This window comes from Lagenorhynchus albirostris, chromosome 6, assembly GCF_949774975.1.
Source record: "Lagenorhynchus albirostris chromosome 6, mLagAlb1.1, whole genome shotgun sequence".
In the NCBI taxonomy this organism is placed as follows: Eukaryota; Metazoa; Chordata; class Mammalia; order Artiodactyla; family Delphinidae; genus Lagenorhynchus; species Lagenorhynchus albirostris.
The window spans coordinates 32578087-32592655 of record NC_083100.1 but is presented as its reverse complement, the minus strand read 5'-3'; the positions used below and the strand labels follow the sequence as shown (position 1 = coordinate 32592655).

The following is a 14569-nucleotide window of genomic DNA, read 5'->3' as shown; positions in this document are numbered from 1 at the left end:
AAGGGAGAATAAAACTTTCCATTTTTTAATGCAAATATTCACTGTTACTGTCCCTAATAAAGGGAGACCTTCTTAATAATTCTTCATAAGATCTACTTATGATTTATGTTCTAAATGATAGGTGTCTTATTTTTATGGTAAGACTTGATCCTTAATTTCTTCTGACTGCCAACTAATAGATGCTAGTAAACTTTGAGAAATTTTGAGGAAAATAATCTTATACTAAAGAAAGATACATTGGGACAGCTTTTCTTGCAGTAGGATAACAATGAGCTTTTTAACCATTTGAATTATTTTAAGACTTTCTTAATGAGTCTCATGTTTTAAGTACACAATCCCACACTATTCCCTAAGTGACAAATGCTAACATCATGTGAGCATTTGGTTATTCTATGTCATTTTCTTTAATTTTCATTTAATGTTTGTCTTCATGTGTTTCTTTTCCAGATAACAGTAAGCATGAATTACGTTATTGGAACCCATGGATGGCTGCCTTATGACAGAAACATTTCTAATTACTTTACATTCATCAGGGATCAAACTGTGACAAATCCAAAGTAAGTAAGTAAACATTTAAAGCAAAACAGGTACAGCTAGTACCTTATTGCCAGGAAAAGCAAATAGATTAAACTTTCCAACTTCCAGCTTTCCTGATCCTGGCATACCCTTATCTTGTCTACTTTGAGGCTGTTTACAGAATTGACAGTCTTACTAAATTGGCTTTGAAAGTCAAGATTTAAATCTTTTCCACACCTTCACCAATCTCAACTTCTTTACACTTAACCCTTGAGACTATTTTGTTACATGCATTTTTGTTTAATGAATAATATAAGATTAATGTAGTTTATGAATGTATTTATCACTTACCAGTAGACATTTCAAAATGAACAGTTGGACAGACTTATTTTTTATTTCTTTTTGGAGAGATTAAAAAAATAGTTCATATCGGTCTAAGTGATCTTTTAAAGAAGAGTCTAATATTTAATTGTGTTTACAGAACTCAGCGTAGTATGAATGGACCTTTTGCTCCAGGGCTGGAGATCACTTCTAAGCTATTTATAGTATCACATGATGCAAAGTTGCTTTTTAGTGCTGGACACTGGGATAATAGCATTCAAGTGATGTCACTTACAAAAGGCAAAATTGTTTCACACAATATCAGACATATGGGTAAGCATTAACTTTTTTTTCCCTGTAAAAAATTTTTTCTGTTTTTTTCCTAACCATAATAGTAGTACATACTCCTTATAAAAAGCATAAATTTTACCTTTGAAGCTAAGTAAACTTTTTAATAGAGTTATGTTATGAATATTATATTCTTTCTTTAAGAGTATCTAATGTATTTTGGTTATACTAAGCACTATATAAATTAAATACAGCTTCATAGTATCTGAAAGATGCTAGGCTAAGTCTGAAAAAATTGGTTGCTAGAATTAGAATTTTATGAAAAAATGGTAAAAAAAAATCTGTCATAGTTGAATAAGAAATCAACTGTCCTATTCTTTAGTAGTAAAGCATGAGAGAGGTAAAATTGCTGAATATAGTTTAACCAGATGCTTCCTTTTTTTTTTTTTAACCTTTATCTATCTATCTATCTATCTATCTACTTATTTATTTTGGGCTGTGTTGGGTCTTAGTTGCAGCACACGGGATCTTTTGTTGCAGCACGCGGGCTCTTCATTGTGGCACGCAGGCGTCTCTGTAGTTGTGGCGCGTGGGCTCCAGAGTGTGTGGGCTCTCTAGTTGCTGCACATGGGCTTAGTTGCCCCGCGGCATGTGGTATCCTAGTTCCCCGACCAGGGATCGAACCCAGGTCCCCAACATTGAAAGGCGGATTCTTAACCACTGGACCACCAGGGAAGTCCCTAACCTGGTGTTCTTAGTGTCTCAGTCTTTTCAATGTAAGAATAGAACATTGAGTAGATTTTTTCCTAATAAACCCATTAGGGAAGGGGAATGGAGTCTGTTACTAATTCTGCGCAAGTGACTCCCAAGGTGTCACTTAGCTCAGGTTTTTACAGTTTAGGAAAAATGTATTTTATATTGTGAATTTACAATGTAATATGTACTATTTTGGCTACAGACACATATTCTATAGGATTGCAGTTCCAGGGGGAATAGAAGGTGAATGGGGATAAGAGAGTAAGGGAGCAGAGAAGCATATCAAAATTAAGTGGGGATCCATTTAAAAGCTACCTAATCTCCTGCCAATATTTTTGACATGCATTCCCTTGCCTCATGTCTACTCTTCACCGTCAAAGAAGGGTGGCCTCAAAGAAAGCTCTCCTACATGATTTTAGTGCTGCTGCTTTTTTATGTCAGTCTTTCCCAGTGCTTTTCCAATGCCATTCCTACATTTCTCCCTGCTAGAACAACTAATTTAGTAATAGTTTGAACATGACCTAAAATTGCCCTTATGATTCTGTTCTAGCCAAACTATGCCATTTCATTGTTTTACATTCCTTTTTCTTACAGATATTGTGACTTGTTTGGCTACAGATTACTGTGGAATACATTTGATTTCTGGTTCCAGAGATACTACATGTATGGTATGGCAGATAACCCAACAGGTAGTCACTCATTTAAATACTCTTGGTTTGGATCAGAGATTCATCCTGGGAATACTATTGAGATGTTCTAATAGAATACTGAATTTTTCTCTTACATTGAATGATTATTTGAGCTCCTTTGCCTCCTTTTACCCCTCATTCTGTTCTGTCTTAATCACCACTTTTTTCCCTAGGTTTATTGTTTGATTCATGACCTTATCTCATATTACCTTCCAAAGATAGCTCCTTATTAACTTCTTCTAGGAAAACAATTATTTTTCTTTTCTTTGTTAACATGATAATATTCCTATTTTGCTTTCAGGTGGAACTACTAGAAATTATGGATTTAGAATTTTCCTCAACCTAATTGTGCACTCTCATGATAATATTGGTGCAAGGAAGTGTCTTTTTTCTTTATGGCTTCTGGATTTTCTACCTTGCTTAGAAAAGTAAACAGGCGTTTTCTCACTCCAAGTTTATAAAAATATCATCTAAAATAGTTCTTGTAACACTTTTCCTGTTTTATTTTTTAAAATTTCAATCTTTAATCCATTTCTATATTTTGTAATACAGAATATTTAATATTAGATATATAATTATGTAGAAAGTCATTTATGCCAGCATAAACGATTACCTACTAAATTGGATCTTTTTCTGTATTCCCCATTCTTTTACATTTGTCTATTTCTGTGTCAACACCAAAATGTTTTTACTTTAGTAGTTTAATATTTGGTAAGGCAAATCCCCTCTCACTGTGTTTCCTTTATTAACCACAGCTGTTCTTATATGAATATTTATTCTTCTGTATGAACTTTAAAAATACTTTAACTATATCCTCCTCAGAAAACTTCATTTTAGTCTTAATGAAATCATATTTATATATTTATTTGGTATGGATTGACATGTTTATAGTTATTCCTATCCAAAAATAGGAAATGTCTTTCCATATTTGTTTCAGGTCTTTTCTCAATGTCCTTTGATTTTTTTTTTTTTTTTTTTTTTCCGGTACGTGGGCCTCTCACTATTGTGGCCTCTCCCGTTGCGGAGCACAGGCTCCAGACGCACAGGCTCAGCGGCCGTGGCTCACAGGCCCAGCTGCTCTGCAGCATGTGGGATCTTCCCGGACCGGGACACGAACCCGTGTCCCCTGCATTGGCAGGCGGACTCTCAACCACTGCGCCACCAGGGAAGCCCTGATAGTATTTTTTAATAATTTTTTTCCGTTTAGATCCTGTACTTTGTTATATTTACTTTTAATTATCCTATTTTTATGACTGTTTCAGTGGGATTTTTAAATCATTTTTATTTGTAACTATTGCTAGTAAAAAAAAAAGCTATTGATTTCTATACAGTTATCTTATATCTAATTAGTTTGCCAAATCCTCTTATCTAGCTCTCATAATTATTAGTATTTCTTGGATTTTCTGAAAACAAGGTAGATATACATTAATGTGATCTGAAAAAATAGTGATTTTCTTTATCTTTTCCAATATACTAATTATTTCATTTTCTTACCCTCATACATTATTAGCAAATATAATAAAGCAAGAAAATTATAGTGAGCCTCCGTGTCTTATGTCTGATTTCGATGAAATTACCTTCATTATTGTGCCATTTAGTATACTGTTTGCTGTTAGGTTTCACTAGATTTTTTTAAATTTATTTTATTTCAGTAGTTATCTTCCTTCCTTTTTTTTTTTTGGTAGGCTTTTAGTTTTAATAAAATTTCAATTTACAGAAAAGATACAAAGGTAGCACATTTTTGCCATTTGTCTTAGCATTCTCTCCCAATCTTTTTCTCAGTATCTTTTTTTTTCTGAATATTTTAAAAGTTGGAAACTCTATGTTCCTTTACCCCTAAACACTTCAGTGTTTTTTCTAAGAACAAAGACATTCTTATACATAGCCACAGTGCAGTTATCAAAACTGAAATACTTAACATTTATACAATACCATTATCTAATCCACAGTCCAGGTTCTAACTTTGTCAGTAGTCCTAATAATGTTCTTTACAGCTATTTTACCAGTTTCTCTTTCTTTTTTAATTTATAGTTTTACTTTTTCTTAATGTAATGTATTATTGAGAAGTGTCCTAGGTTTGAACCATCCTTGAATTTCTATAATAAACCCATATAATTCATGAGATATAGTTATATTTTACTGCAGGATTTTATTTGCTAGTACTTTAGTTATTTCTTTACTTATAAGTGAAATAAATCTGCTTTTATTTTGTCTTTGCATGTTTAGTATTAAGATATGCAACCTTTATAAAATGAATTTGAGAAGAGTCCATCTTCCTCTGTAACTTGAATTGATTAAATAATATAGGAATTACTTAATATTTAAAAATTAGATAGAGTGGACTAAGCACTCAGACTGATACTCTTAGAGGAAGACAAATGTGACCCAAGTAATAGAGTGTCAGGGAGAATTCATTTACATTGTATAATGCTCGTAGAAAATCTGGGCATTTATCTATGATAATGATAAACCAAATACCATGGAAACTACTCAAACATTCTATCATTATATATCATAGAAAGTACTGTATCAAACAAAGCACACTAAAAACAGATGAAGGAAACAAGTGCAGAGAGATTCCCTGCAATAAATTGTGCTATTAGAAGAATATAATAAGAATATCATTCAATAAAATAGGACCTCAAAGATGAAATTATAAACTAGCATAATAAGATGAAAAGGGAGATTGCAGAAGAATCAAGCTGAGACTAAAACCAATACTGTTACAATTATAAATAAACCCAATGCAGAAGCATCAAGGAACAAATTTGATGTGACTGAAAATCAAATTATTAGCATGGAAGAAAGATTTAAAGTAAAGTGAATAGAAATGAAAAAACAAAACGATTAAAGCAATTAGAAAAAGAATGATAGCTATAGAAATCAAAGACAAGTCAGCATAAAGATAATTGATGTCCTTGAAATAAGGACTCCAATAAATGAAAATGAGAAAGTATTCAGAGATGTAATAGAAGAAGTTTCTTCCAAGTAAAGGAAGAATAATTCTGTAGATGAAAAGGGCAAATAATATACCTGTTAAAACTAATCCAAATCAATCAACTTTGAAATTCTTCAGATTAAGTTTTTGAGCTTGAAAAGATTGAGAATAATTTGAGAATCCAAGGAGAAACCCAAGAATGAGTACTTGTATGAGTAGACTTAGTGGTAAGAACTAGTTGCAATATCAGTTTGTGATTAGACGGTTTAAATACAGTATAAACCTTTTTAAAGAAAATAGCATACAAGAAAATTACCTTTGCTATTCTGTTTTTATATTAGGGAGGTGTTCCTGTGGGCCTAGCATCTAAACCGTTTCAGATTCTGTACGGACACACTGATGAGGTATTGAGTGTTGGCATCAGCACTGAGCTAGACATGGCAGTGTCAGGATCAAGGGTAAGATTTCACCTTTAAAAATACTTATTTCTTTAATACAAATTCAGAGGCAATATTTATATTTAATTTTTTTTCTAGAAGAATTGGTAAAAGCATAGAAATTTTATACTGTGTTTGCCTTGAACTTTGCAAAAGTAGAAAAATACAGAAAAAAAGAGACTAGATTCTATTTGGGGATTTTACTGGTCTTAGTAAGACTTGAAATTTCAAGATTGGAATTTTTCCTAAGGTACATGTGTCCTTGGTAGAATAATCATTTTCTTAGTTCCTTTACCATATTTCTTTCTCTTGCTCAGTTTCTTTTCTTCTTTTTTGTTCTTCTTTTCTTTTCTCATTTTCTAATATTTTCTGTGTGTAGGATGGCACTGTGATTATACATACCATTCAGAAAGGTCAGTATATGCGGACTTTACGACCACCTTGTGAGAGTTCTCTGCTCTTGACCATTCCCAATTTGGCTATATCTTGGGAAGGACATATTGTCATCTACTCCAGCATTGAAGAAAGTACCACCCTCAAGGTATATAACAGTTTCATGCAGTAGGGCTAGACTATCTGTAAGCCTGTCTTCTCCTTCCCACATTGTGTACATATGAGGAGGCATTCTGAAGAAGGAAAGAACACCATATTTTGAAAAGGATGTTTTCCTTTCATCATTCAATTTGTTCATTCCCTATCACAATATTAGCCTCATGTTTGATTTTGTTTTAGGGCTTTCTATAGCCCTATATGACTTCAAAAATAATTTCTGATTATGTGGGACTTCATAAGCTCAGGTGGAAATTACAACTGAATTAAATTCTTTTTGCACAAGACAGGGTATAAATAAACTAACTGAATTTTATATGTTTATTTCCTTCCGGTGATAAAGCTTTTTAAAAAATTAAGATAACTTTTTTTTCGTTTTTAATTTTATTTATTTATTTATGGCTGTGTTGGGTCTTTGTTTCTGTGCGAGGGCTTTCTCTAGTTGTGGCAAGCGGGGGCCACTCTTCATCGCGGTGCGCAGGCCTCTCACTATCGCGGCCTCTCTTGTTGCAGAGCATAGGCTCCAGACGCGCAGGCTCAGTAATTGTGGCTCACAGGCCCAGTTGCTCCGCGGCATGTGGGATCTTCCCAGACCAGGGCTCGAACCCGTGTCCCCTGCATTGGCAGGTGGACTCTCAACCACTGCGCCACCAGGGAAGCCCAGAGAACTTTTTTAGTTTTGTTTTAAGAATGTGGGTTTTGTTGGATGAGAGTTTTAATTCTTTTGGAGGGGTGAGATTTTTAATTCTATTAAAGAAGAGGAGTACTTGTTTAATATTTATTTACTTAGCAATCTGATTGAAATCACTTTAACAATATTTCTACCTACTTTCTCTTTAAGTATAACCATTTGTTTATTCCAAAATTTTAAACCCAGTCATCATTCTGTGATAGTCATAGTTTTAATTTGAGATCATTAAATTTTCTTCAACTAATCTTTGCAGGATAAGAATGCATTGCATTTGTTTTCTGTAAATGGCAAGTATCTACGGTCTCAAGTCCTGAAGGAACAAGTATCAGATATATGTGTAATTGGAGAGCACATTGTCACAGGCAGCTTACAAGGATTCCTGTCCATAAGAGATCTCCACAGGTAAATAATAAGAATTATTAAAGTATCACTTCGGAAAAGATGGTAGTATTTTCAGCCCAGAGAGAGTAAAATCTGTAATCTAAGATTTCTAATCTTTTTTTTTTTTTTTTTGATGTTGGGGGTAGGAGTTTATTAATTAATTTATTTATTTTTGCTGTGTTGGGTCTTCATTTCTGTGCGAGGGCTTTCTCTAGTTGTGGCAAGTAGGGGCCACTCTTGATCGTGGTGTGTGGGCCTCTCACTATCGTGGCCTCTCTTGTTGCAGAGCACAGGCTCCAGACATGCAGGCTCAGTAGTTGTGGCTCATAGGCCTAGTCGCTCCGCGGCATGTGGGATCCTCCCAGACCAGGGCTTGAACCCATGTCCCCTGCGTTAGCAGGCAGATTCTCAACCACTGTGCCACCAGGGAAGCCCAGATTTCTAATCTTTTTGTTCATCATTTATTATGAACATGTCTTTTTTGGCAACTATGAAAAAAATTGGGGAAGATGAAGTATTTCTGGGTTGGTAATGAAATATAGATGTACATTTTTAAAATGCAGAAAATTTTATGTTGTGTACATTTTACCACAATTAAAACAATTTTTTTTAAGTAGCCAGAAAAAATTTTTTTCATAGTGCCAAGCCTGGATTATGGATTTGGAAATTTGTACAATTATAGTTTGAACTTTTAGAAACTAAAGTTAGGTTTAAAAAAATTTTTTTAATTGTGCTAAAATAAAGTATTTTTAAGGTTAGCACATCTGTTCTTGATTTTGTATGTCTGTGTTTAAAATTGATGAGGAGTCTTTTGTTACTTCACCCAGTGAAGGAAAAGATGTTTGAAAAATGGATATGTTTTTAAGTTTGGTATTCTTCATGTTTACCAACTTATATACACAAAGCATTGTTATTCCCTGCATGCCCAAATACATTTTTTCTTTTCTTCTCATTTAAAAAACTTACTGTGACATATTTATACTCCTCAAAGTATCTTGGCCCCTCCCAAAGCCCTTTTTTCTGAATCATTTCCTGATCCAGAGTGTTCTCTTATTACATTCATATCAGAATCACTTCTGTACCAACATCGCTTCCCTGTTTTTGTATTTTCCTTCTCATTTTTGTCATTCTTTCTCATGTGGTAGAGCATTGAGTCCACATTTCAGTAACGTCTTTCCAATATTTTGTATTACAACCCTAATCTTAGGGTATTGTTAGGAGAATCCCAAATTAGAAAAAAATTAATGGAATCTTCTGGCAGGTTAGTCTAGACCATAGTATGTACATCCTAAGATTCTTCAATCTCTAATCATAAAAGCTGTGAGCATTTTTCATAATGGGGTGTTATATTTTATACCATATTATATTTTAAAATATTTTATATTGTATATTACATCTTTTAAGACAAAGCAAATATACCAATTTTATTTACCTTATCCCCCACCAACACACAGTTTTTGAGCTTTTGCCCTTTTTATCCAACTTTTGCTCATTAATCAACAAGGTGAAAATCGTTTCGTGAGAGCACATATATATGGTTAGAAGGCAAACAGATGTTGGAAATAGAAAAAAAAAATCTGTTAAGTATTTTAAGTAATACTATAAATGTGGGCCTTTGTGTCACTCAGGTTTTCTGAACCTAAGTTCCCACATCTGTAAAATTAGAATGCAGAATTAGATGATCATTAAGTTATCTTTCAGGTATAAAATTCTGTGAATCCATTGTATATCCATGTAATTATGTGTGTGTTTTTTATTTCTCTTCTAGTTTGAATCTCAGCATCAACCCATTAGCCATGCGATCGCCTATCCACTGTGTTTATGTAACCAAAGAATATAGCCATATTCTTGTAGGATTAGAAGATGGCAAATTGATTGTCGTGGGTGTTGGCAAGCCAGCTGAGGTAAAACCTAGCATCAAGAATTTAGTTTCCCGTACTGTTGGGGATTCCTTCGGTTCTTTATTCCGGCTGAATCAGAAGTCTCCATTATGGATAAACAAATTGAAAAACAAATTTGATTTTTCAAACTACAGTAAATGAAAGGGGATAAAACTAGTATTCAAGAGTGATGTTTATATTATGATATTATTGAAATCACACATTTAACAGCTTATAACTCTATATGAAGAAGAAAGTTCTTTTATTCTGTTTTTCCAAATCTAGATTTTAGACCACATACTTGAATTTTTAATATATAAAAGCATTTGTAAAAAATGAAATATAGACTCAAACAACAAAACTACTTACCTTATTATTATTATTTTGTTAATTTGCCCATGCTGCGCAGCTTGCGGGATCTTAGTTCCCTGACCAGGGATCAAACCTGGGCCCAGGCAGTGAAAGCACTGAGTCCTAACCACTGGACTGCCAGGGAATTCCCCAAACTATATACTTAACTTTAATTTCAACAAATATTCAGCATGATTGTATGTCAGTTGTACTTTTGTAAAAGCATTATTTTTTTTTTAACTTGGAACTACAAATATCCCCATACAAATGTGCTAATTCTCAATGAATTTCCTGTAGTTCCTATAAATTTATTTGCCAGTGGTTTATTAATTACTGAATATTCAGATATAAATGTAACACTGTTCCTATGAAAACTTAGTGGCTATACTCCAAGTAATCTAGTTATTCTTCTAGAAAATTTATTTTGTTACACAGACTCATATTTAAGCATTATAAATTTTTATTGGTATCATTGGTCTTTTCTGAGAAATCTAAAATGACCTCTGTACGGGTTATTTCAAGAGAAGACATTACTGAATAACATACTGTCAGTAGTTATAATAAATCTATTACAGATCATAGGAACCTTTTTTTAAATAAATATTTTAAGGTTTTGTTAGTCCTTATACTCTTTTTCAGGATATTATTTTAACAAGAGAGGTCTTATTAAATTAAAGTGATTGGGACTTCCCTGGTGGTCCAGTGGTTAAGACTTCGCCTTCCAGTGTAGGGGTGTGGGTTTGATCCCTGGTCGGGGAACTAAGATCCCATGTGCCTCCTGGCCAAAAAACAAAACATAAAACAGAAGCAGTATTGTGACAAATTCAATAAAGACTTTAAAAAATGGTCCACATCAAAAAATCTTAAAAAGGGCTTCCCTGGTGGCGCAATGGTTGAGAGTCCGCCTGCCGATGCAGGGGACACAGGTTAATGCCCCGGTCCGGGAAGATCCCACATGCCGCGGAGCAGCGAGGCCCATGAGCCATGGCCGTTGAGCCTGCGCGTCCGGAGCCTGTGCTCCCCAACGGGAGAGGCCACAACAGTGAGAGGCCCGCGTACCGCAAAAAAAAAAAAAAATCTTAAAAACAATAAATTAAAGTGATTGCGACAACATTTAGTTTCAGGTGTAATGATTCCCCAAATAATGTCAGCAAGTCTGTATCTCGATATTTCACTTACATTTGAAACATTTTAAGCGTTTTTACATTCAGTAGTAGAGTTTCTTGATTAATATATTTCCCAAGTAAAGATTTCCCTTCTGTCCTCTGCTGTGATGATTACTTGAGAACTCTGCTTAGACATTACTCTTTGAGTATGTTTCACTTTCTATGGTTTACTCAGGTGCCTTTAAATTTGCCTGCCCTCCAACTTAGGTAATTTGTTAAGTTTACAATTTTACTGAATTAAAAAAAAATGAAATGACGTTATGTGCACACATTTAAAAAAAAATTGATTGGAAATAAAATACCTAAGTAGCTTCATTTCATAGGCCTACATCAGTGTTTTGTAGTATTTACCAAATAAGTTCTTGGTCCTCATTGAAAGATTTATGTATAGTCTACAACACATGGAATTTGAATTGTGTATAGATTTTGAATAAAAGTATTTTTTATCGATTTTATATCTTTGTAAAATACATTTTCCATCAGCTGAATTATGGACCTACTTTATTAATAAATAATCTAATTGAGTACTCAGAATTTTGCATATTTATTAAATACAACTTTATGTGAACGTGTAGAAATTAAATAGATCAATAGTTATGAAAAGAGTTCTATTTCAACATCTATTTTTATCTAAAATATCAAAATCTTGATTAATGTATATTTTTAAATCATGTATCAGTTTTTTTTGTTTTTGGGTTTTTTTTTTGCGGTACACGGGCCTCTCACTGTTGTGGCCTCTCCCGTTGCGGAGCACAGGCTCCGGACGCGCAGGCTCAGCGGCCATGGCTCACGGGCCTAGATGCTCCGCGGCATGTGGGATCGGGGCACGAACCCGTGTCCCCTGCATTGGCAGGCGGACTCTCAACCACTGCGCCACCAGGGAAGCCCCATGTATCAGTTTTACATATTATACTGTCAGTATAAAATCCATATTTATAAATTAGATGTTAAAGTGGAACTAGATTAATGGAAATAATGGTTTTGGAAATACATCTGGAAATGAAAATGCAAAGCAAACATGCCAAAGTGTCTTTGCCTGCGGTTATCTTTTATCGCTCCAATAAGTAGACCCTAGAAAAGTACCATTAAAAAAGGGAAGCAGATGAAGCACCATTAAAAAGTAGATTGCTGGGGCTTCCCTGGTGGCGCGGTGGTTGAGAGTCCGCCTGCCAATGCAGGGGACACGGGTTCGTGCCTCGGTCCGGGAAGATCCCACATGCCGCGGAGCGGCTGGGCTTGCTCGTCCGGAATCTGTGCTCCGCAACGGGAGAGGCCACAGCAGTGAGAGGCCCGCGTACCGCAAAAAAAAAAAAAAAAAAAAAAAAAGTAGATGGCTCTTGGGAAGTAATTACAACAAATCATATGATTAGATTAAGAAATGTTTCCCATGTGGAGTTTTGTTGCCCTATGTAGAAGTATAAGCACTTTTAGAGGGGCATTAACCCACTGATTCAATTAATTTTGATTAATAATTGTTATGTGCTAGGTGATAAAAAATTTAATGGTGGAAAAATACGATTCTTACCTTCAAAGAGCTTATGCTATTCTTATTTTCTAAATTACTTATCATGCTATTGTTAAAGATTTTTTTACATTCTTAGATCAAACTATTTAAAAGTTACTTCCTTTTCATCACAGTGTTATTTTACTTTCTTCTTATCATTGTGATTGTCATTAATAGTACTGCAAATATAAGAGGAGAAAGTTCCCCACAACTATGTGTCTTGTTGCCTGATTAAGTATAATTTGAGAAGATTATTTTAATGAAGTGAAATGTAGTTTTGTAAATATATAAAGTAAGGGAGTCTTGTAATTTTGATATGTGGCACATTTAATTTAAAAAGTTGTACGTTGGTATTAAATCTTTCTCAACTAAAAGACAATCAATGAAGAAAAGCCTTTCTTCAATTATTATTAATTAAGAATCATTAAAATGTTAATGATTCTGCTAACAAAACCTATTTCTTGTACATTCTACAGAATCATTGTCTTGTATATCAATTTCATTATTTTTTATTATTTTTTTTCTTTCTTAATAACATCTCTTCTTCATTTTTCTGGATTACTTTAAACAGATGCGCTCAGGTCAACTTTCTCGAAAATTGTGGGGATCTAGCAAGCGGCTCAGCCAGATTTCAGCTGGAGAGACTGAATATAATCCTCAAGATTCCAAGTGATTGTTATTTCTGCCGTCTGTCATGGATAACTGAAATTTGATTTATTGCTTTGTCACTTTAATCTGTGACAGATTAAATGTGATATTAAATCACTTTAATGTCACATCTCTCAACTATCTTAAATGTTTCAGGGCTGTTATCCCTGAAAATCATTTAGGGATTACCAAAATTTGGTATCGTATGTGTATAAAGTCATAGGTTATATTATTATTATCCACTAAAAAAATTTCTGGTTAACATCACTGAATCTATCTTATTAACTAATTCTTGGTCTACACTAAGATGAATTTGAGAAAATACATTTGATTAGATTTAGTAGTTTATTTCTAAAGATCATTAGATCCATTTAAAAAAATAAACTTCTAAAAATAAAGAAGCTAAATTCAATTTGCTTATTCTAAACAGCAAAAGTTGAGGTATTTCTAATAAAAGAGTAGCAATAATGGGACAGTTGAGAGATATGGCTTTTAATACATTCTTTAGTTAATCATTCTCCTATTTACTAAATAAATCATCCTAAATACATCAATTTTATTATGGAACTTCTGATTGGAGGTAATATTTTAAAAGCATCTGTTGCATACTTGGATTTTTAAAACTCAGTGTAAATTACAGGTTTTCATGATAAGTTGAAAACAAGACTTTTGAAACTGGTACATTGGCTCATCCCACTACTACTTAGCATAGTACTAATGAGAATTTATTGCAATGTATTATTATTATCCTTAAATAATAAATGTTGAGTAGGAGTAAGAGAAACTAGAGACACATTTTGTGGATATATTTCATTAGTAGTAAGAATTAAGGAAAAATGCTCATTATGATTTTGACAGCTGGGTCCTTTAAGTAGCATCTGCAGCTCAATTTATATGTTCAAAGTACAAAATTTCTTGGCTTTTTCTTTATTAAACACTGTGTTTTCCCCCAATAATTATTGGAGTTGGCAATGATACCCAACATTTTTACTTATTTCATATGATTGATGAATGAACCAAAAAGATATGCATAACTTAAACTAGTCATTTGGATATAGTAATTTTTTAAAATACACGTTTCTATTTCATGTTATGTATAACTTTCAGGATTAAAATTAATTTTATTATACATAGCTAGATGTTACATTATGCTTTTAAACTAAAAGGCTGATAGATTTAATTCAAAGAGATTGTTAAACTTTGTACTTTTATAAGGTCATATTTTGAGTTAGAAAGTTTTTATAACTACGAGTGTCCTTAATCCGAGATTCCACAGGTTGGGGGGAATTTATGAATCCCTTAAAATTGTGTGGAAATTCTGTATGTTAGCTGCATTTTTTTTTTCCTTCAGGAATGAATGGTTGGGTGGCTTTATTAAAAGGGTCTGCGATTGGGGGAAAAAAGACTTTTTACAATACCTTTTAAAAATAATAATATTCTTTTTTCTACAAATT

The 14569-nt window shown here is 33.5% G+C and overlaps 1 protein-coding gene across 1 annotated transcript in view; it reads left to right on the top strand.

Annotated features, from left to right (window-relative positions):
* Window positions 1-13669, top strand: part of NBEAL1 (neurobeachin like 1) — a 175565-nt gene extending 161896 nt beyond the window's left edge. The window contains exons 48-55 of the mRNA XM_060152294.1: window positions 448-557; window positions 998-1170; window positions 2476-2570; window positions 5850-5966; window positions 6325-6486; window positions 7439-7587; window positions 9335-9470; window positions 13039-13669. Coding sequence (XP_060008277.1) covers window positions 448-557; window positions 998-1170; window positions 2476-2570; window positions 5850-5966; window positions 6325-6486; window positions 7439-7587; window positions 9335-9470; window positions 13039-13140 — 1044 coding nt within the window. The 3' untranslated portion in view covers window positions 13141-13669. The remainder of the gene's footprint in view (window positions 1-447; window positions 558-997; window positions 1171-2475; window positions 2571-5849; window positions 5967-6324; window positions 6487-7438; window positions 7588-9334; window positions 9471-13038) is intronic.
* The last annotated feature ends 900 nt before the right edge of the window (window positions 13670-14569 follow it).